Source organism: Oncorhynchus gorbuscha, linkage group LG23, assembly GCF_021184085.1.
Source record: "Oncorhynchus gorbuscha isolate QuinsamMale2020 ecotype Even-year linkage group LG23, OgorEven_v1.0, whole genome shotgun sequence".
Classification (NCBI taxonomy): Eukaryota; Metazoa; Chordata; class Actinopteri; order Salmoniformes; family Salmonidae; genus Oncorhynchus; species Oncorhynchus gorbuscha.
The window spans coordinates 52,974,440-52,997,676 of NC_060195.1; the positions used below are offsets into that span (position 1 = coordinate 52,974,440).

The following is a 23,237-nucleotide window of genomic DNA, read 5'->3' on the forward strand; positions in this document are numbered from 1 at the left end:
CCAGATGGCATCCCTGGCTGCATCCTCAGAATGTGTGCTGTTCAGCTGGCTGGTGTCTTCTCTGACATCTTCAAACTGTCCCTGTCCCAAGCCGTAATCCCCATCTTCTTCAAGGAGACCACAATCACCCCAGTGCCCAACAAAAACAAGGTGACATGCCCAAATGACTATCACCCCGTCACACTCATCTTGGTCATCATGAAGTGCTTCGAGATATTGATCATGGCTCACATCAAGGCTAGCATACCAGGCACACTGGACCAACTCCAATTTGACTGTTCATTGATTAAAGTTCAGAATTGAACACTATTGTTCCCTCCAAACTGGACACCAAACTCAGACAACGTGGGTCTGGACACCACCCTCTGCAACTGGATCCTGGAATTCCTGACGAGCAAACCACAGCCTGTGAGGATTGGCAACAACACCTCTTCCACACTGACTCTTAACACAGGTGCCCCCCCAGGGGTGTGTCCTCCGTCCTCTGCTGTACTCCCTGTTCACCCACGACTACATGGCTTTGCACGACACCAACTCCATCATCAAGTTTTCTGACCACACAACGGTTATAGCCCTGATAACCAACAATGATGAATCAGACTATAGGGATGAGATAAGTGAACTGGCATTGTGGTGTCGGGACAACAACCTCTCCCTCAACATCAGCAAAATAAAGGAGTTGATTTTTGACTTCAGGAAGCAGAGGGAACATGCCCTGATCCACATCAATGGGACTGCAGTAGAAAGATGCAGTTTTAAGTTCCTCGGCATCCACATCACAGAGGACATGACATGGACCATCAACATTACCACTCTTGTCAAGAGGGCGCAACAGTCTACTTCCTATGTTTGCTGAAGAATTTCAGCATGCCACCCAAGGTCCACTCCAAATACTATCGCTGCACCATCGAGAATGTCCGACCACGACTGCAAGGCCCTTCAGCGGGTGGTCAAGGTGGCCCAGTACATCACTGAGGCTGTGCTGCCAGTCATCCAGGATATACTGAATATGCTGTATATTGAGGAAGTCCAGCAGTATCATCAAGGATTTTTGTTCAGTGTAGTAAGCCAAATAACTACTCAGAATATCTGCATTGACCCGCTTTTGCACAAATTCGTTCTGACTATGCACACATACTTATATTGACACTCCAACACACACACACATAATAATTATGGTGCTTTTAAGACAACTGGGAACTCGGGAAGAAAAACGATGTCATTTCATGAAGTCATGAACACGGCATTATTCTCGTTGACTTTGTGCCGGATGTCGTCATGTTGTCAGGGACATACAGGAAATGAAAAGGAAAAAGGCCCAAATTCGATACAAACAGAAATGTACAGCTCTGATAACAACGCTAGTGATATTGTTCACTTTCAAATGGAGGACTAATGTTGACTCTCGGAATCCATGGAGACCCATGAAGAAACGCCAATAATCTACACAATGGAAAACAAGCCGATTGTGACATGTTAGTTAACATTTGAGTTGTCTCGTTAACGTTAGCTAGCTAGCAATGTTAGCCCACAGTATACCTCAGTGGTTGCTGTGCCGTGTGAATCTGAGTGACACCTCAACCAATGCAGTGGCCGCTGCAGATAACCTATGTTGTCCAACCGGCATGCTAGCCAGCTACCGTATACAGTTTTTAAAGATTGTTTCAGAAGTCCTATATTGACAATTTTGAAAAGGGCATAGCTTGCTAGCTTGGCTACAGTTAGTAGTTAACTAGCCAATAAAATAGCCTATTCCTTATGCAGCATTTCGGCATCCCCTCACTTTCTTATTTTACAAAGTCGGCTCGTGATTTTTTTAGCTAGCTAGTTAACAAGCTACTAATCAAACGAGGCCTGTATAAGAAGAGCTTACAAGTAGTACACTGCGCTGGCTGTTCAAGTTTGAGCAGAGGACTGTCAATGTATCAATGACAAGTTCAAATCAAATTTTATTGGTCACATACACATGGCTAGCAGATGTTAATGCGAGTGCTTCTAGTCCCGACCATGCAGTAATATCTAACAAGTAATCTAACAATTTCACAACAACTACCTTTTCAACACAAGTGTAAAGGAATTAATAAGAATATGTACATATAAATATATGGATGAGTGATGGCCGAACGGCATAGACAAGATGGTGTAAAGTACAGTATATACATATGAGATGAGTAATGTAGGGGATGTAAAAATTATATAAAGTGACATCCAATTTTTAATTATTAAAGTGGCTAGAGATTTGAGTCAGTATGTTGGCAGCAGCCACTCAATGTTAGTGGTGGCTGTTTAACAATCTGATGGCCTTGAGATAGAAGCTGTTTTTCAGTCTCTCGGTCCCAGCTTTGATGCACCTGTACTGACCACGCCTTCTGGATGATAGCGTGGTGAACAGGCAGTGGCTCGGGTGGTTGTTGTCCTTGATGATCTTTTTTGACCTTCTTGTGACATCGGGTGGTGTAGGTGTCCTGGAGGGCAGGTAGTTTGCCCCCGGATGATGTGTTGTGCAGACCTCACTACCCTCTGGAGAGCCTTACTGTTGTGGGCGGTGATGCAGCCCGACAGGATGCTCTTGATTGTGCATCTGTAAAATTTTGTGAGTGTTTTCGGTGACAAGCCACATTTATTCAGCCTCCTGAGGTTGAAGAGGCAACCTAGACAATACCCTGACAGGACGTACTTTCGAGAACATATTTTCTAGCTAGCTGGTGTAGTTCGCTATGATGTAGCCTAAGGTGTGCAGTGAGACTAGCTAGATGGCTAGCTAATAAAATGTAACGAAACAAAAGAGTCACAGACCTTGTTGATCCCTGAAAATGGAATAAGATGCTGGTTGGAAGCAGAGTACCTGTCTGCTTTCCTTTTCTCTCTCTCTTCACTACTCTTGTCTCTCAACCCCGACACACAGGTGCTGGCGACCAGAGCCTGTTCACTGCCCTCTACACCTCTCTGGCACAGCAGTTACCAAAGGAGCCCATGGAGTGGAGGAGGTGAGCTATTGGGATGTTTGCACTTCGCTATCAGATGTGTGTGTGCAGGCATGCGCAACTGTGTGATTACCGCAAAGTTGTACGTGTTTGAGTGTGTGGCTGACTGTTTTAAGTTCCTTTGTTTTCAATGCCAATGTCTCCTCATCTGAAGGTCCTACGGACGCGCACCAAAGATGATTCACCTCGAGGCCAACTTTGTTCAGTTCAAAGAGGAGCTGCTTCCTAAGGACGGAAATAGAGCCTTGCTCACCTTCCCCTTCCTGCACATATACTGGACAGACTGTTGCGTGAGTAGTCAGCTAGTCACTATTTGATTTAGTAAGAACATATTGGACAGACCGGCATTGTTGGTATCATAACATTCAACACCTTATTATGATTCACAAGAGCTCCAATAGCGGTTTGTGTGTTCGTCTTATACGGGTGTATTAGCGCTGTTTTTATTTCTAAATCTCAACATGTAAAGCACGCCTCCCATTCGCCATTCAGATGCATAGGCTGTAGCCTGTCTACCATTGACCATCAGCCCGTCACCCACCACTTTGCAATGTGAGCTTGAGGCAGTATAATTGTTTGAAACCTGTCCGTTTTTACTTTACTTCAAATAATGAGGCGTGTCTTACCTTGCTTCAAAGTAGCCTTGTGAAAATCCATCCATAGAAACGTGGAGGCAATTATTTAATATGGACTTTGTCATGCCGTTAACCAACATTTCTCTCCTGTTCTAATGGTTTTCGTATAAACTTTCTGTCATTGTCCATAAGCCAATGGCACAATCCTAGTCATGTAGCAAGCCATCAATAGTAGTTGCTATTAGATTCCCCCTCTTTCTAAATTTTCATCTATGTTACGTATGGAACATTAGGTGCGCTGTTTTGAACAGTGTTTTCCACTAATTGCATTTTGGCAAATGTTTGAAAATGATGTTTTATTGGCTCCTCCATTACAGGAGTTGCATGTTCAATAATAGGCTATAGCCTTTTGACTGTAAGATGATAGGCTTGCTATTGTTGCATGTTTCCGTTAAGCTCTTAATGAAAAATGGCCGGTCCTTATATGCATACATCGTATCAGAGAGGAAGAGGCAAAGCGAGAGGTTTCACTCTAGCCAAAATCTGTCCAAAATAAGTCCAATTCGTTTCTATGAGCTTATTTTGGGCCTAAGCTTGTCGCCTGCCTTTCCGCCTTGGGATGACTCACATTGTTAGGGCGGGAACATAAGCATCTCGTCATTATATACAGATCTAATAGCATTTTTTGGGGGCACGTCATTTTACTGTTTGGAAAATGTTTTACTGTTTGTTGACCGCTTAATGAGGGTCAGTTTTCATCCCTAGCATGGAATCTACAAGGAGTCGAAAGCGTTCCACATGCTGGCCCATGTTGACTCGAATGCTTCCCACAGTTGTGTCAAGTTGGCTGGATATCCTTTGGGTGGTGGACCATCAAGAATGGATACACAGGATATTGTTGAGCCAGCAGTGTTGCTGTTCTTGACACAAACCGGTGCGCCTGGCACCTACTACCATACCCTGTTCAAAGGCACTTAAATTTATTGTCTTGCCCTAGCATCCTCTGAATGGCACACAATCCATGTCTCAATTGTCTCAAGGCTTAAAAATCCTGCTTTAACCTCTCTCCTCCCCTTCATCTGCACTGATTGAAGTGGATTTAAGTAGTGACATCAATAGGCTTTCACCTGGTCAGTCTGTCATGGAAGGAGCAGGTGTTTTTAATGTTTTGTACACTCTGTGTGTGTGCGTGTGTGTGTGTCTCAGGACACAGAGATGTACAAGGCGTCGGTGAAGGATGACATGCTGCGGTGGCAGAGCACCCTGCGGCTGCACGGCTCGGTGGACTGGCTCATCGTGGTGGTGGAGAGCGAAGCCAAGAAGAAGAACAAGACCAACATCCTGCCGCGCACCTCCATCGTAGACAAGATCCGCAACGACTTCTGCAACAAGCAGAGCGACAGGTCGGCAACATCACCGCTCTTATGTCTTGTTAGAACAGAATCCGAGCTATTTTGTCTACCAAGGGACCCTCCTCCTGGAGATCTACTGGGCGGGCATGCTGTCTTCTGATCCATTTCTGTTGTGTAACACACCAGATTCGTCTTATCAAGGACCTGAGCAACTCATTTAGTAGAATCAGATGTGTTTAGATGAGGGATGGCGCAAAAGCCTGCAGGAGTGTGGCTCTCCAGGAGGACTTTTCTCTCTAACACCACCTCCCCCCACTCTCTCTCTCTCCCCTCAACATGGTTCAGGTGTGTGGTTCTGTCTGACCCTCTGAAGGAGTCGTCTCGGTCCCAGGATTCGTGGAGCTCCTTCCTGACCAAGCTGCGCACCTTGCTGCTCATGTCCTTCACCAAGAACCTGGGCCGCTTCGAGGATGACATGCGCACGCTCCGCGAGAAACGCACCGAGCCCGGCTGGAGCTTCTGCGACTACTTCATGGTGCAGGTGGGTCCCTCCCACTGCCTGTCAATCATCCATGCTCTACTGCAGGGGAAGCAGTTGTAACCTATTTAACCAATGGGGGTGTGTGTGTGTTGTGCAGGAGGAGTTGGCCTTTGTGTTTGAGATGCTGCAGCAGTTTGAGGATGCTCTGGTCCAGTATGACGAGCTGGATGCTCTCTTCACTCAGTATGTCCTCAATTTTGGGGCTGGAGGTAGAGTGGCATTGTTTACTACCCTTACCATGGCTCTACAGTGCGACCATTTTTACATGCATATCTGCCTAAATATTTAGCTGTGTGATCTGGAATTTTTATTTGGCAGCACCAGTGTGCTAAGAAAAATGAAGTATTCCAGCTTTATTACCCCCCAAAATATTTAATTGTGCTTCAAAATGTATTAATGTACGCCTACATTTTTCAACTTAGGTGCGCACGTGCTCCTTGTAAAACGGTCAGCGTAGAGCCCTGCCTACCTTTTACTATAGGCCTATGTGTGTGTATGTTTACTGTACTACTCAGGGCAAAATCTTATTATTGTGTCCATGTCTGTTGTGTCTCTTTCTATGTTGTGTCTTTCAGACGGGGCCAACTGGCTGGGCTCGTTCTGTGCCCCGGTGAAGCGCTGGAGCGGCCTGCTCCTGCGGCGGCCCATCGACATGGAGAAGCGCGAGCTGATCCAGCGCGGCGAGGCCAGCCTGCTGGACCTGCGCAGTTACCTCTTCTCCCGCCAGTGCACCCTGCTCATCTTCCTCCAGAGGCCCTGGGAGGTCACCCAACGAGCCCTGGAGCTGCTGCACAATTGTGTCCAGGAGCTGCGCCTGCTCGAGGTATAGTGCGTTTTTGAGTACTGTATTGCAGTCCGACTGGGCCAAACTGCTGACATATGAATCACCTTCGGTCCCAAATTACTACTCATTATGTGATGAAGATGAATTATTCTGCAGTGCACCTCATCTTGCTCAAACTGATCCCCTCGAATACTCTGATTCTGGCCATGCACATTCCAGTGTTTCCCCTACCATTGTGTAACTCTGTTGCCTCTTGCCAAAAAGAGTTTGGTTGGAAACATTCATTTTGGTGTCATACATTGGCTTTGGGTTGTGTATGAGCGGTGTGTTTGTGTGTGTGTGGGGTGCAGATGGAGAAGGTTTGTGGATTCAAAAAAGTCTATAAAATGTAAATCTAGAGATCCTCATCCTGTGTGTGTAGGTGTCTGTGGTCCAGGGGGCGTTAGACTGCTGGGTGTTCCTCAGCTGTCTGGAAGTGCTGCACAGGATCGAGGGCTGCTGCGACCGCGCCCAGCTAGAGGCCAACTGTTCCCACACTGTCGGCCTGTGGACCTACGCCACAGAGAAGGTACCCTACCTACCTACATATACAGTGCATTCAGGAAAGTATTCAGACCCCTTGACTTTTTCCACATTTTGTTATGGCACAGCCTTATTTTAAAATTGATTACATTTATTAAATAAAATGTTTTCATCAATCTACATAATGACAAAGCAAAAACAGGTTTTTAGACATTTTCACACTAGCCTGTGTAAGGGCTATTTGACCGTGAGTGAAGGAAAAGCAGCCAACAAGTGCTCAGCATATGTCAAAACTCCTTCAAGACTGTTGAAAAGCATTCCAGTTGAAGCTGGTTGAGAGAATGCCAAGTGTGTGCAAAGCTGTTTTGAGGTCTTGACTATAATTTTACAATGTAGAAAATAGTAAAAATAAAGAAAAACCCTTGAATGTCCAAACTTTTGACTGGTATTGTAAGTATTCAGATCCTTTACTCAGTACTTTGTTGAACACCTTTGGCAGTGATTACAGCATAGTCCTCTTGGGTATGACGCAATAAGATTGGCACACCTGTATTTGGGAAGTTTCTCACGTTCTTCTCTGCAGATCCTCTCAAGGTCTGTCAGTTTGGAGGGGAGCGTCGCTGCACAGCTATTTTCAGGTCTTTCCGGAGATGTTCGATCGGGTTTAAGTCCGGGCTCTGGCTGGGCCACTCCCGGACATTCAGAGACTTGTCCCGAAGCCACTCATGCGTTGTCCTGTTGGAAGGTGAACCTTCACCCTTGTCTGAGCGCTCTGGAGCAGGTTTTCATCGAGGATCTCTCTGTTCTTTGCTCCGTTCATCTTTCTCTCTATCCTGACTAGTCTCCCAGTCCCTACTGCTGAAAAACATCCCCACAGAATGTTGCTGCCACCACCATGCTTTACCGTAGGAATGATGCCAGGTTTCCTCCAGACGTGACCCTTGGCATTCAGGCCGAATAGTTCAATCTTGTTTTCATCAGACCAGAGAATCTGTTTTCTTATTGTCTTGAGAGTCTTTAAGTGCCTTTATTCAAACTCCAAGTGGGCTGTCATGTGCCTTTTACTGAGGAGTTGCTTCTGTCTGACCATTCTACCAGAAAGACCTGATTGGTGGAGTCCGGCAGAGAAGGTTGTCCTTCTGGAAGATTCCATCTCCACAGAAGAACTTCTCAGTTTGGCTGGGCGACCAGCTCTATGAAAAGTCTTGGTGGTTCCAAACTTATTCCATTTAAGAATGATGGAGGCCACAGTGTGCTTTTTTTGGTACCCTTCCCCAGATCTATGCCTTGACACAATCCTGTCTCGGAGCTCTACTGACAATTCCTTCGATCTCTTTGCTCTGACATGCACTGTCAGCTGTGGGACCTTATATAGATAGGTGTGTGCCTTTCCAAATTATGTCCAATTAATTTAATTTACCACAGATGGACTCCAATCAAGTTGTAGAAACATCTCCTAGGATGATCAATGGAAACAGGATGCACTTGGGCTCCCGAGTGGCACAGCGGTCTAAGGCACTGCATCTCAGTGCTAGAGGCGTCACTATATACCCTGGTTCGATTCTGGGCTGTATCACAACCGGCCGTGATTGGGAGACCCATAGGGCGGTACACAATTGGCCCAGCGTCGTTAGGGTTTGGCCCGGGCTAAGCCGTCATTGTAAATAAGAATTTGTTGTTAGCTGACTTGCCTAGTTAAATAAAAATAAACGTATTTAGAGTCTAACAGCAAAGGGTCTGAATACATACAGTTGAAGTCGGAAGTTTACATACACTTAGGGTGTCTGGTTAACAAACTATGGTTTTGTCAAGTCGGTTAGGACATCTACTTTGTGCATGACACAAGTAATTTTTCCAACAATTGTTTACAGACAGATTATTTCACTCACAATTCCAGTGGGTCAGAAGTTTACATTCACTAAGTTGACTATGCCTTTAAACAGCTTGGAAAATTCCATAAAATGATGTCATGGCTTTAGAAGCTTCTGAGAGGCTAATTGACATAATTTGAGTCAATTGGAGGTCTACCTGTGGATGTATTTCAAGGCCTACATTCAAACTCAGTGCCCCTCTGCTTGACATCATGGGAAAATCAAAAGAAATCAGCCAAGACCTCAGAAAACAAATTGTAGACCTCCACAAGTCTGGTTCATCCTTGGGAGCAATTTCCAAATGGCTGAAGGTACCACGTTCATTTGTAAAAACAATAGTACGCAACTATAAACACCATGGGACCACGCAGCCATCGTACTGCTCAGGAAGGAAACGGGTTCTGTCTCCTAGAGATGAACATACTTTGGTGTGAAAAGTGCAAATCAATCCCAGAACAACAGCAAAGGACCTTGTGAAGATACTGCAGGAAACGGGTACAAAAGTATCTAATATCCACAGTAAAACAAGTCCTATATTGACATAACCTGAAAGGCCGCTCAGCAAGGAAGAAGCCACTGCTCCAAAACAACCATAAAAAAGCCAGACTACGGTTTGCAACTGCACATGGGGACAGAGATCGTACTTTTTGGAGAAATGTCCTCTGGTCTGATGAGGGTGGATGGGGGCTTGCAAGCCGAAGAACACCATCCCAACCGTGAAGCACGGGGGTGGCAGCATCATATTGTGAGGATGCTTTGCTGCAGGAGGGACTGGTGTACTTCACAAAATAGATGGCATCATGAGGTAGGAAAATGATGTGGATATATTGAAGCAACATCTCAAGACATCAGTCAGGAAGTTAAAACTTGGTCGCAAATGGGTGTTCCAAATGGACAATGACCCCAAGCATACTTCCAAAGTTGTGGCAAAATGGCTTAAGGACAACAAAGTCAAGGTATTGGAGTGGCGATCACAAAGCCCTGACCTCAATCCTATAGAGAATTTGTGGGCAGAACTGAAAAAGTGGGTGCAAGAAAGGGGGCCTACAAACCTGACTCAGTTACACCAGCTCTGTCAGGAGGAATGGGCTAAAATTTACCCAACTTATTGTGAGAAGCTTGTGGAAGGCTAGCCAAAACATTTGACCCAAGTTAAACAATTTAAAGGCAATTCTACCAAATACTAATTGAGTATGTAAACTTCTGACCCATGTGATGAAAGAAATAAAAGCTGAAATAAATGATTCTCTCTACTATTATTCTGACATTTCATATTCTTAAAATAAAGTGGTGATCCTAACTGACCTATGACAGGGAATTTTTACTAGGATTAAATGTCAGGAATTGTGAAAAACTGAGTTTAAATGTATTTGGCTGAGGTGTATGTAAAGTTCCGACATCAACTGTATCTAAATGAGATATTTCTGGTTTTTGGTTTTAATGAATTTGCAATCATTTCTAAAAGCTGTTTTCGCTTTGTCATTATGGGGTATTATGTGTAGGTTTATTGGGGGGAAATAATTGAATCAATTTTAGAATAAGGCTAGCACATAACAAAATGTGGAACAAGTCAAGGGGTTTGAATACTTTCCGAATGCACTGTACCGACTGCACCTCTGATTTAACGCACACCACTGCAGGTACACTGTGTTATGTTAGCCCCTACCCTGCGGACCTACACCATTCTAAAGTCACACGGGGCTTGTTTTCTGCTCAATGGAGGATCATCATTAAAGTGCTTCTTAGTCCAAGACTAGGCTTAATCTGTGTCTGCGAAACTGGCCCGAGGGGTTTTACGTGGTCAAGAAACTCTGATAACACACTTTCTGGTGATGGTCGTAAGATTCCATTTCCAGCTTGTCATTGTGGTATGTTGTGACGCGTGTGTTGTTGTGTTCCCAGCTAAAGTCTCTGGGCTACCTGTGTGGCCTGGTGGCCGAGAAGGGCCCCACCTCCGAGGACCTAAACCGCACTGTGGACCTTCTGGCTGGCCTGGGGGAAGAGAGACCAGAGACGGGTATTACACACACACACACACACTAATGCCCTAGGCTTTAGCTCAGCAGGCTAACACAGGTGTGCTGGAGACTCAGTTGGTTCACAATAGGTCCTTAGTTATAAAGTAGTATTACCTGAGCATTGCATTAGAATGCCTAATGTTGGATGGTGTCATTTGATAATGGTTGAGCTGTGTTGTATGCCATGTCAAAACTGCTTTGCCCTCTGTTGTGCAGATGACTCTGTTTGAGGTTGAAGTGGGTTTCTTTTACTGTCAACGCATCATTGTGAGGACTTGGAATTTCTTTGCGAAATGGTCTTTAGAGATACTCTAAGTGTCTCTCCTGCGTTCTCTCTTACAGTCAACAGCCTGCAGAGCCCTTACAAAAAACTCAATGAGGCCTTATCGTCTGTGGAGGCATTTGAAAAACACTATCTGGTAAGTGCCATGTTGATTAGGTGGATAATGGTGTAGCCAGTTACAGTAGTCCTTGTTTAGAGCCTTGATTATGCTTCATAATGTTATGTGTGTGTGTGGGACACTTCCTAGACAGAGTGCCTCTGTTTTATAGTTTTGGTATCTAGTTCATTGGGCCCCATTGCCCTCCGGGCCTGCTCTCTTTAGGCACTGGGGCAGAAAGCCATCACAGAGCTAAACATTCTTATTTAGTGAATGTCATCTTTGTCCTCTGATGATCCTTCTCCCCCTCCCTATCTCTCTCTCTCTCTCCCCCTCTATTCCACTCTCTTACCCTTTCTCCCTCCCTCCCTCTCTCTCTTCAGGAGCTGTCTCATGCTGCAATGGAGATGTACAGAGCCATAGGCAGGAAGCGCTCATCCCGGCTCATTGGAAAGAGTCTAGCTGAGTTTTACATGTACGCCTTTCTCTCTATCTTTCTTTGTGTTCTCTCTGCCCTCTGCCTCCCACTCTCCATCTCTGAATGGTGTTTCCAGTGAGGGAATCATTAAGATTAAATGTAGTATACCTGTTGTAAGTTTTCAAACGATGAAGGTTGCTTGAAAAATGATTAGCCCCAGTCAGCTAAATGTGCTAATGACTAATGAATGAAAGATTTATAGGGTTGCTCTAATTGATTGATGCTAAATTGAATAAAAACTGTGCTAACTGTGTGTGTGGTTTGTGTGCGTAGGAAGAAAGGTGACCCGGAGAGAGCAGAGGGCTTCCTTGATGACTCTCTGAGGTCCTACATGGCAGAGGGGTGGAGCTTGCAGGTGACTCATACCAGGAAGCAGATGGCCGAGTGTCAGAAGCTTTTGCAGCAGACTGAAGAGTATCTTTCAAAAATGCTGCATTCAAAACAACTGGGAACTCTGGGGGGGGGGGGGACAAGCTCCGACTGGGGGAAAATAGTTTTGAATGGTCATCCAACTCAGACCTCCAACTCGGAAACTCGAGCCTCTTTCAGGCCTCTTTCTAGAGCTCTGACTTGAAGATCACTGACCTCATGATTTGACAAAGAGTTTACACCTCACTCCAGGGGCGTATTCATTATAGCACACTGTTGCAAAACAAAACAAGTGTTTGCCATTGGATAAGTTCAGGTAGTCCCTGTCTGTTTCCTTCTGTTTTTTTTCTGTTCTGTGCCTTGTGTATATGACCCAATGTCAATCAGTCTCAGTGGACGTGTTCGACATCGCGACCAATTTTAAAGGCTAATCGAGACTGACTACGAATCACCTTGCATCATAAATAACTGCTCAATGTTATTTTGTAGGTCAGTCAGCCACAATTTACCCTTAATACATCACGGTTTAGATGCTCTCAACACGGACAATGTCTTCATTGGTGTACATTCTATATGACCCAGGGTCATGTTCAATAGGGCCAACCGTAGCTACGTTTTTTCAATGGAAAACAATAACGTGGGACTCCTATTGGAAAGATGGTACCTCCCTGGTTCATACCTTCTCGGAGCATTATTTCTTTCCCCCATTTTGTGTCTACTGAACACAACCCACCCAGCCTTCTGTGCTGTCACTTGTTTGAGAGGTCATCTGTTAAATGAGTGGGTGGACTAAAGATTTCCATCATGGGTAGCTAGATGAATAATGACCACAAAGGAAGGTTGGCTACTATTTTACTCCTATCCAATCCGCATGCTCGGTAGGGAATCCTTTCTGAAGGCTTTCTCTCTCCTTTCACTCTCCCATTGCATTGAAATGGGGCGGCAGGGTAGCCTAGTGGTTAGAGCGGTGGACTTGTAACCGGAAGGTTGCAAGTTCAAACCCCTGAGCTGAAAAAGGTACTAATCTGTCGTTCTGCCCCTGAACAGGCAGTTAACCCACTGTTCCTAGGCCGTCATTGAAAATAAGAATTTGTTCTTAATTGACTTGCCTGGTTAAATAAAGGTTTAAAAAAAATATAAAAAAATAATAATAGTCCAGATACAGACACCTGGCTATCTTCTAGTTCAGGTTTCCTTGACTCACTGTGCCAGCTACCTGCAGACCAGTGCCTTGCTGGCGGGCGATGCCAACCTGACAGAGGAGGAGAGGAAGCACTTCTACCAGGTGATCCTTACCTTCGCCAGCCAGCCCCCGGCACCCTCAGGTGAACACACACACACACACACACACACACACCACGTACACTCGAGACATGGCAGGAACGGTCAGTTGTTTGTTCTCATTGATGCAGGAAGAAAGTTGAAAGTTGCACAATGAAAAATTCAAGGATCCTTGTCTGGTTGTCTCAACTTCTGAGAGACTTTCCAACTAAACTGGTCAAACATAAACAGTGGCTAGCTTTTCGCCCAAGACTGATCAACATTAGCCTGGTCCCCAGATCTGTTTGTGCATTTTGCCTGCTCCATTGTCATTGTCAAGCCTGACAATTCTATAAGAGAACAGAAAGACTGGCACCCAGGCTAGACCAACATAACTCTGACTTCACAATGTTGCCATGTAATGCCATGCCCTCTGTCACTTCCCTCTCTCATCCCCCTCTTCCTCCTCTCATCTCTCCAGACCAGACTGTGGCTCTGAGCATGGCGGCATTCGCCCAGCTGCGCCAGATGCAGTTCAGCCCGCCTGGCGCCGTGGTGCACGTGGGTGCCGCCCTGCAGCTTGAGCTGCGCGTACGCTGCCTGATGCCTGTGGCCGTGCAGGTGGAGCAGCTGGCTGCCACTCTCCACTTCAGCCTGGAGCAGGGCGGGGCGAGGGGCCGGGCGGGCGGCACCCAGAGGAGGACAGGCCAGGGACCACAAGGCCAGGGGGACGGGGTGGTCCTGTTCCCCCAGGGAAGCCCCCTAGCAGGGGCCGGGATGGGCGCTTCGCTACCCCCCGCACTGGAGCTTTATGAAATGCAGGACCGCAGCCCGTCGGACAGCTCGCTCAACTCCACGGGGGTGGTGTGTAAGAACATGCACCTGCTGCTGCGGCGCCACGACAGCTCAGCCTCCCTAGACACGCCCACCGCCGGGGCCCTCCCGGCAGCGGTTGCCGTGGACGACGGGGCCCAGATGCTGAGGGCACGCGACATAACGCTACAGCCTGGCGACAACAGCATCTTGTTCACGGCCCCTGTACGTTTTTTTTATTTTTATATCAACAGTCATGTCTCGAGTCCATGTCCACCCCATGGATCATTTTCAATTTGTCTAAAGAAATCTGTAATCTCCTTGCGTCCTCTCCATTAAAGCAGAATGGGGAACGCTGTTAGAGGTCAAGTGTCACTTTATCACTCCTTGTCGGTCTCTTTTTCTCTTCCCCCTATCTCCACTCTCTCGCCCTTTTCTCTCTAGACTGGAGAGCCGGGCTCGTACACGTTACGTCAGCTGTGCGGGAGTGTGGGGAGAGTCCAGTTTGTCCAGTCTCACATCTACCCTGTGGTGCAGTACGAGGTCTACTCCCAGGAGCCTCAGCTCACCATCGAGCCCCTCTCGGGTCCGTCTGTCTGGCCCTCTGTCCCCCTCTTTTGCCATAAACAATGGATGCTAATCGCTGCCTGTTGGACTGGGTCATCCTTGTATTTTTACATTTGTGACTGTGTAACTGTGTATCTGTGTTTGTCCTCCAGACAACCTGCTGGCAGGCATTCCCCAGAAGGTGAAGTTCACCATAGCAACAGGCCACTACAGTGTGAAGAAGGGTGACGCGCTGCAGCTTAGCAATACAGACTCCATGCCCATCCTCCACTCTAGCTGCTGCTCTGCTACCATCCTGTCCAGCACGGGAGGTCAGTCTTCCTTCCATCCACTCTGGGTCAAGGGTCAGAGAGGTTAAAGGGATAGTTCATCCAGATGAACAAATTTGCCTCGTTACATTGAAAGTAGTCTATAGACGGGGAGAGACTGCAATCCACACCTTTTGTTTAACTAGCCACTGCTTCCAATCACTAATATTAGCCCAGGCAGGTCTGGGGGTTACCATGGAGATCAATGACCCTCGGTCCTTAGGGGGAGACACCTTTAGCGTCCCATGCTGACTGCCTTTCCCTACTTATGCTGTTGCTAACTATTTTCTGTTCTCGCTCTCTCGCACCCTCTCTCCATCTCTTTGCAGAGCTCGTGGGGGAGCGTGCTCTTTCTGTTCAGTCATCGGAGAAGGTGACCAGCATTTCCCTGCCCCCAACCCCTCCCTACCACACCCTGGAGTTCCAGCTGGAGGTGCTGTGCCACATCCCCCCCAACCCCTTCAAACCCGACATCGAGCGTCTCACCAATGGCGAGGTTCGCCACCGGCCCAAGAGCCACAATCAGGCAGACAGTGGCATGATCCATATTGACCAGAAGGTTAGAAGACAGTTTGTCCTCCTAACCTATAGAACCCCAGGACCACCTTTGTCATTTATTTGGGTCATGTTCATTAGGCTCCCAACGGAAGACAACAGACTGAAACGTAGGGACTACCTGGATTTGTCCAATGAGTATTCCGCCTCAAAATATTTGAAAGTGTTTTGTTACGCTGTTCCCTAATGAACATGACCATGCCTAACAGATGTTTACAGCCCTGTGTGTTCTCTTTCTCTCTCCATAGGTTTCCATCGACTGTCCTTGGTCCATCTACTCCACGCTCATATCCCTCACCTTCTATGTTCCTTTCAAAGCCAAGCACTCAATACTCTCTGCTGGGAAAAGGTAGGACACATACACTCCATCTGCTTTTACTGTATGGGGAAACATTTTTGTCACGCACAGTCACAGATGTGTGCAAAGAAATACAGCATGATTTAATTTGAACCTTTTAAAAATGTATTTACTGAGTGATGCACTCAATGCAAATTCCAATTGCAGATTTTGGAACCTGCGTTGGGTAATATACCTTCTCGTCTACGGGATTTGAAATGCCCCCCCCCCCCAAAAAAAAAATAGCTGAGCCCTCGGTGTCTATTCATTGACGTGTCTGCCCAGTCATTTAGTAAGGAATCTATGGTGACGTTGAGAATCTGACTCCTCTGACTGGTCACACAGGAAGTATATACAGGTGTGTCTCCAGAACGTGTCCGACACAAACTTCCACCTGGCGGACCCGGTCCTCACAGAGCGCCAGCCCACAATCCCGGTGGAGCTGCTCTCATTCAATGGTAAAACACAACAGGTGAGTAACTGACTGTGCACACACTTCATCACTCACTCACTCACTCACTCACTCACTCACTCACTCACTCACTCACTCAATCACTCATCTGTTCGGATCCTCTTATCCTCAGACGCTGTGCAGTCAGCAGTCAGTCTTCTGCCTGTGGGAGATGCGTTGGGTCAAACACCTCCCGCTGTGCCTGCAGTGTGCATTCTCCGCCAGCTTTGCGCCCGTCTCCGCCTCTGACGCAAACACAGCCTTCAAACCCTACCGCTACGAGTTCCAGCTGGACCGGGTCTCTGTGCGTATATTCAAGACCCAGCTCTGGGTCCCCATCATTAGGCACCACATGAAAGAGAGACACACATTTTTTTGTTTTCCATTGCAAAACGAATGAAGTACAACAACCCTGTTCTCATCACAAACAAACGCCGTTCTGGTTCTCGAACATCGCTCAATGTTGCTAACCGTGGACTCTGCTAAACCCTCCTCCCCAGACCCTTTACAGCTTGAAGGCCGAGATCTTGCCGTCGTCTGGCGACCAGCACTGTCGCACCGGCGCCCTCTGTGGCCTCGAGGTATCCATCACACGGCAGGCAGAGCCCAGCGAGACTGAAGGGGAGGAGGAGGAGTCTACAGAAATAGAGGGCCTGAGGACCACCAAGCTCATGTATGAAGGTAGGACACGGGAAGGTGTGTGTGTGTGTGTCCGTCCATGTCCGTTATTTATCTATCTACCCTGGTGTGTGTTGTCTGCAGTGGTGGACAACAGCAGTAACTGGGCGGTGTGTGGCAAGAGCTCGGGGGTGGTGTCCATGCCCGTGGCTGCCAGCGCCACACACAGGGTTCAGATGGAGGTCATGCCCCTGTTCGCCGGTCACCTGCCCTTCCCCAACATCAAAGTGTTCAAGTACCTGCCCCACAGTGCCGTCCCAGCCATTCAGCCAGACACAGGTATGTAACCCACAGCTGCAGAACGAGACTTAAGCTCAGTCCGTAGCCATGTCTCCCATTACTTAACAAAATGGTGGTCTATATTTTGTGCCGTCTTTGTCAACCTCTTATACGCTGTTTATATGATTTGCTTCCAAGCGTTATTACAGCATGTGTTGTACTCTCTCTCACACACTCGGTCACATGCACTCGCGCTCATCTCCCTCTCTCTCTGGCCGCTCACAGACAGCTGCTTAGAGAACGACACCATGTCCCTGCTGGACAAAGGTCTGGACGACCAGGGCGACACGGCCAGCATCCGTAGCCGGGGCAGCATCCACTCGGTGGGCAGTGGGGAGCAGCAGAGGGGTCTGCCCATGCCCCGGCTGGAGCCCTTCAGTCCGGGACAGGTGTTCTATTGGAGCCAGGGGCGGCAGGTGCTGGTGCTGCCTGTTACTGACGACCACGTGATGGAGGTTAACGTCACATGACCCCTGTGGGCCGCTGCCCCCGCCCCCCGCTGTGCCCCCACCACGCCTGGACCTCTGTGGTTTGGTTCCTGGCTGTGGTTCTGGAACCGGGACGTGGCATGGCGGCAGGGAACTGACACTGGCTCTCCTCTCAGGACTCATTGCTGGGCGACCACTGGCCCTGCTCCTGTTCTGGCCTGAGTTCCATCTGCTCTATTTTTAACTTGTCAATCTTTTTCAGTATTCACTGAATTCTCATATGAAAATACCCCTCTCTCCCCCCACTGTCAGGGAAGAGGGTTTAGTGTACCTGTAATACTAGCTCTCTTATTGGGTCTTGCTCGGTGGAAACCCCCCACACACACCCACCACGCACCTGTGACTGGCTTGCTGGTTCCACTGATCGTCAACACAACCTTCTGTATGAGGCACACATGGACACACTGTGTTTGGACAGGGGTGCTTCGGTTTGTGGTTGTTTGTATTGGTTGGTGTGTGTCTCTGTCTATGCATGACATGGCAAGTTGTGATAGATGAAGGGAAAGAGCGGGGTCAGTTCATTTGTGTGTGTGTGTGTGAGCAATATCATCTTCATTTGTCCTCCTCACTCACTCACTTTCAGCCCCTTGCCCCCCAAAACCTGCTGAATCCTCTATCCTTTGCTGTAGTCATCGCGCCACCCTGGCCACTGGCCATTGTACAAACTGTTCAATATGTACATATTATTCCAGAGGAATCCCTGTACTGACGGACTGTGTGCAAAGGCTGCACCAAAAACAAATTGTCTCGAAAGGAATAGGTTAGAGGTAAAATAAACTATTTTTGTTTTCGAGCAGGTGCGAGACGCACTTAATCTGAGAACTAACGAACACATGCTTTTGGCTCCTGAAGAGGACCTATTTTTGCCTTGTTTTTTGTTGTTCAGGTTTTAAGGTTCACTGAAATTCACTTATTCAAGTATTGGTGAAATCTGAGAACAATGGGATGAAATTGAACTTGGTTGTTTTCAGTGACTTTTTTTTTTCTGAAAGTGACCGTCTGTTTTGAAGTGTTACCATCATGTGTTCTGTATGACTTTGTGGTTTACTTGAATGCTGAGCAGGTAAATTCTATGTTTAGTGAATGTGGTGTCTGACCTTTTTTCTTTTTTCTCAGACATTCGCTGTTGCTACGGTAACTGTGTCAGGGAGAGCACTTTATCATAGCACAATTCTTTTAACAAAAACAACCATTTAGGAGGTGAAATTTGCTTGTATAAATGCGATTGACGTTCGTTTATTGACCTATTTTTGTACTGTGTCGCCGGTCAAGTTCTGTTTGTTGCTCTGTGTCTGTCGGTGTGGTTGGTTGGTATCTACTGGAGGCCGATGAGGGCTTTGGGCCTGAGGCCTTAGCACACCCCCTCAGCTATACTCCTGTCCTGTATTCCTCGACCTCTGGGCTTGTAATCTAGCATAATCCCACAAACAGAAAGTAGTGCTCACCGCCAGGACGAAAGGCAGAAGGATTGTTCCCTCTATCTGGCCATCTTAATGAAAGAGAACCCCCTCCCACTCAGAATCCACATACAGAACCTACTTGCCCGATCCTACAGCAACATAACATGGGCCTGTCTTTCCATGTGTCCTCGGTGTGTACGAGGGTGTCTAACTGGTCAGGAAAACTATGATATATGAAGACTATGATCTATCAGTGCTCGTCTATGTACTCATCTTATTTTATGCCCAGCTGTATTTATTGTCTTTTTTAATATATTATTTAACGGCAAATAGCTGGAAGGGATGGAATCAGTCACAAAAATAAATAATGCCATTGGGAATTGTCTGGTGATCTTTTTTTTTCTTCTTCAAGTCATTGGTCACTGAAATCAGATGTAAAAAATTGTATGTAAATGATTCCATAGAAGTTCAGCACCACTGATTGTTTTCAGATTAATGATTTAAACGAATCATATGTATGCATTATACAGTTGAAATTAAATATACCTATGTTTTAATGTGACTGTGTTCTGGTGCTCAGTAAAGTATTTGTGCGAAGAGAAACTGGACGGTTTTTGGGGTGGCTCAAATTAAACACCTGCAAGGCCTGATTTGGCTACTATAAGCCTGTATGGTATCAACTAACTTGATCCTCAATGTGTTTCCTCACTACTACAAGTCGCATGCAATCTTGTCACACTCATAGCTTTTGTATATGAAGGGTGAGAAGTCCAAGTCTGAGGAACAGAGACCGCAGGAGGGGGGCAGAGCAGGTCAGAGGGGGCAAGCCAATGTAAGGTTGGGACGCATGTCTTACATTTTCAGTAGCCTTTATATATAGAAGAAATCCTCCGATGCAGGGCTATTGTGGTAAATTATGTAAAGCAATTCCGTAAAAAAGTATTGGTGTAGGCCTAACTTACACTTAAATACTTTTTTACAGAACTGCCTTACAATACGCGCCACGGTAGCCCTGGAAAACAGTGTGCTATATTAGCCATTGTGTGTTGTGCCTAGGGCTGTTGCGGTGACCGTATTACCGCCACACCTGGCGGTCATGAAGGGAGTCAAATTCCATGTGACCGTTTAGTCACGGTAATTAGGCTTGTCCCATCAGCTTAAATCACATGAAAAGCATCCTCCATTTGCTATTTAAGTGCACAAAATATGTATTTTTTCCCGCTGCCCCTGTTTCGAGACAGATGCATGATTCTTCAATTTTTTTATTTGACGGCCTGGCAAAAGGCCTCCTGCGGGGACGGGGGCTGCGATTCAAAATAAATCAAATAAAAATATAGGACAAAACACACATCACGACAAGGGAGACAACACGACACCTACATAGAGAACTAAGACGACAACATAGCATGGTAGCAACACAACATGGTAGCAGCACAAAACATGGTACAAACATTATTGGGCACAGACAACAGCACAAAGGCCAAGAAGGTAGAGACAAAACATCACGCAAAGCAGCCACAACTGTCAGTAAGAGTGTCCATGATTGAGTCTTTGAAGAAATTGAGATAAAACTATCCAGTTTGAGTGTTTGTTGCAACTCGTTCCAGTCGCTCGCTGCAGCGAACTGAAAAGACGTGCGACTCAGAGATGTGTGTGCTTTGGGGACCTTTAACAGAATGTGACTGGCAGAACGGGTGTTGTATGTGGAGAATGAGGGCTACAGTAGATATCTCAGATAGGGGGGGGACTAAGGCCTAAGAGGGTTTAATAGATAAGCATCAACCAGTGGGTCTTGCGACAGGTATATAGAGATGACAAGTGTACAGAAGAGTATGGAGTGCAGTGATGTGTCTGTTCTATATGGAGCATTTGTGGAAAATCTGATGGCCGAATGGTAAAGAAAATCTAGCCGCTCAAGAGCACCCTTACCTGCCGATCTATAAATTACGTCTCCGTAATCTAGCATAGGTAGGACGGTCATCTGAATCAGGGTTAGTTTGGCAGCTGGGGTGAAAGGAGCGATTACGTTCGTAATGGCTGCTAATTTCACCCTTGCTGACAGGCAGTGGCTGAGACAGCAGATGTTCTGGCAATATACACTGTGCAAACCAGGCCAAAGACCCCTCAGAGACACCAATGCTCCTTAGCTGGCCCACCAGAATGGAATGGTCTACTGTATCAAAAGCTTTGGCCAAGTCAACAAAAATAGCAGCCTTTTCTGGGTCTTTGGACTCATACCTTGTGGGATTGGTAATAATCTGAGACAGATTTAGGGAGTCCCATTGCTTTAGGACTTGGTCAGCTGGTTTAAGCATGTCCCAGTTTAGGTCACCTAGAAGGACACATTCAGACTTAAGTGTAAGGGGCCAGGAGAGCGCTTAGAGCAGGTAGGGTACAGGCCGGTGCTGATGGAGAGACAAATTTGCCCGATTCCAGCCTTGCTGAAGAACCCCCAGATCATCACCGATCCTCCACCAAATTTGACAGTGGGTGCGAGAACCTTGTAGGCCTCTCTAGGCTTGTAGGCCTCTCCAGGTTTCGCACCCACTGTGAAATTTGGTGGCGGATCGGTGATGATCTGGGGATGCTTCAGTAAGGCTGGAATCGGAACAGATTTGTCTTTGTGAAGGATGCATGAATCAAGCCGCGTACAAGGTTGTCATGGAAGAAAACTTACTTCCTTCTGCTCTGACAATGTTCCCCAACTCTGATGATTGGTTTTTCCAGCAGGACAATGCTCCATGCCACACAGCCAGGTCAATCAAGGTGTGGATGGAGGACCGCCCAATTTCCAGACCTGAACCCCATTGAAAACCTCTGGAATGTGATAAAGAGAAAGATGGATGGTCACAAGCCATCAAACAAAGCCGAGCCGCTTGAATTTTTGCGCCAGGAGTGGAGTCACCCAATACCAATGTGAAAGACTGGCGGAGAGCATGCCAAGACGCATGAAAGCTGTGATTGAAAATCAGAGTTATTCCACCAAATATTGATTTCTGAACTCTTCCTAAGTTAAAACATTTGTATTGTGTTGTTTAAAACTGAATATGAACTTATTTTCTTTGCATTGTTCGAGGTCTGACAACACTGCATATTTTTTGTTATTTTGACCAGTGGTCATTTTCTACAAATAAATGCTCTAAATGACAATATTTTTATTTGGAATTTGGGAGAAATGTTGTCAGTAGTAAAGAATAAAACAAATGTTCATTTTACCCAAACACATACAGTTGAAGTTGGAAATGTACAGTTTTTCACAATTCCTGACATTTAATCTTAGTAGAAATTCCCTATCTTAGGTCAATTACAATCACCACTTTATTTTAAGAATGTGAAATGTCATAATAATAGTAGAGAATGATTTATTTCAGCTTTTATTTATTTTATCACATGGGTCAGACGTTTACATACTCAATTAGTATTTGGAAGCATTGCCTTTAAATTCTTTAACTTGGGTCAAACTTTTTGGCTAGCCTTCCACAAGCTTCTCACAATAAGTTCTGGCCCATTCCTCCTGACAGAGCTGGTGTAACTGAGTCAGGTTTGTAGGCCTCCTTTCTTGCACACACTTTTTCAGTTCTGCCCACAAATTTTCTATAGGATTGAGGTCAGGGCTTTGTGATTGCCACTCCAATACCTTGACTTTGTAGCCCTTAAGCCATTTTGCTACAACGTTGGAAGTATGCTTGGGGTCATTGTCCATTCGGAACACCCATTTGCGACCAAGCTTTAACTTCCTGACTGATGTCTTGAGATGTTGCTTCGATATATCCACATAATTTTCCTACCTCATGAAGCCATCTATTTTGTGAAGTGCACCAGTCCCTCCTGCAGCAAAGCACCCCCACAACATGATGCTGCCACCCCAGTGCTTCACGGTTGGGATGGTGTTCTTCGGCTTGCAAGCCTCCCTCTTCTTCCTCCAAACATAATGATGGTCATTATGGCCAAACAGTTCTATTTTTGTTTCATCAGACCAGAGGACATTTCTCCAAAAAGTACAATCTTTGTCCCCATGTGCAGTTGCAAACCATAGTCTGGCTTTTTTATGGTGGTTTTGGAGCAGTGGCTTCTTCCTTGCTGAGCGGCCTTTCAGGTTATGTCGATATAGGACTCGTTTTACTGTGGATATAGATACTTTTGTACCTGTTTCCTCCAGCATCTTCACAAGGTCCTTTGCTGCTGTTCTGGGATTGATTTGCATTTTTCGCACCAAAGTACGTTCAT

General features: G+C 46.4%; 1 protein-coding gene across 1 annotated transcript; it reads left to right on the forward strand.

Moving 5' to 3' along the window:
- The first annotated feature begins 1,293 nt into the window (after positions 1–1,293).
- LOC124010893 (trafficking protein particle complex subunit 10-like) lies at positions 1,294–19,390 on the forward strand. Its single transcript, XM_046323661.1, has 23 exons — positions 1,294–1,475; positions 2,906–2,987; positions 3,139–3,274; positions 4,766–4,962; positions 5,257–5,452; positions 5,550–5,661; positions 6,028–6,275; positions 6,658–6,804; positions 10,532–10,646; positions 10,990–11,066; positions 11,411–11,502; positions 11,779–11,919; positions 13,087–13,199; positions 13,616–14,172; positions 14,392–14,533; positions 14,667–14,825; positions 15,152–15,381; positions 15,626–15,726; positions 16,060–16,186; positions 16,299–16,469; positions 16,666–16,846; positions 16,928–17,122; positions 17,348–19,390. Exons 1-23 carry the CDS (start codon positions 1,415–1,417, stop codon positions 17,590–17,592), a joined length of 3,825 nt encoding a protein of 1,274 aa, XP_046179617.1. The 5' UTR covers positions 1,294–1,414; the 3' UTR covers positions 17,593–19,390.
- The last annotated feature ends 3,847 nt before the right edge of the window (positions 19,391–23,237 follow it).

Bases quoted from the DNA above. Each gene is read 5' to 3' on its own strand.
- LOC124010893 (XM_046323661.1), top strand. From the start codon at position 1,415: ATGGAGACCCATGAAGAAACGCCAATAATCTACACAATGGAAAACAAG. The intron at 5,662-6,027 runs GTAGAGTGGCAT...TGTGTCTTTCAG, and splicing joins CCTCAATTTTGGGGCTGGAG to ACGGGGCCAACTGGCTGGGC. The intron at 17,123-17,347 runs GTATGTAACCCA...GGCCGCTCACAG, and splicing joins AGCCATTCAGCCAGACACAG to ACAGCTGCTTAGAGAACGAC.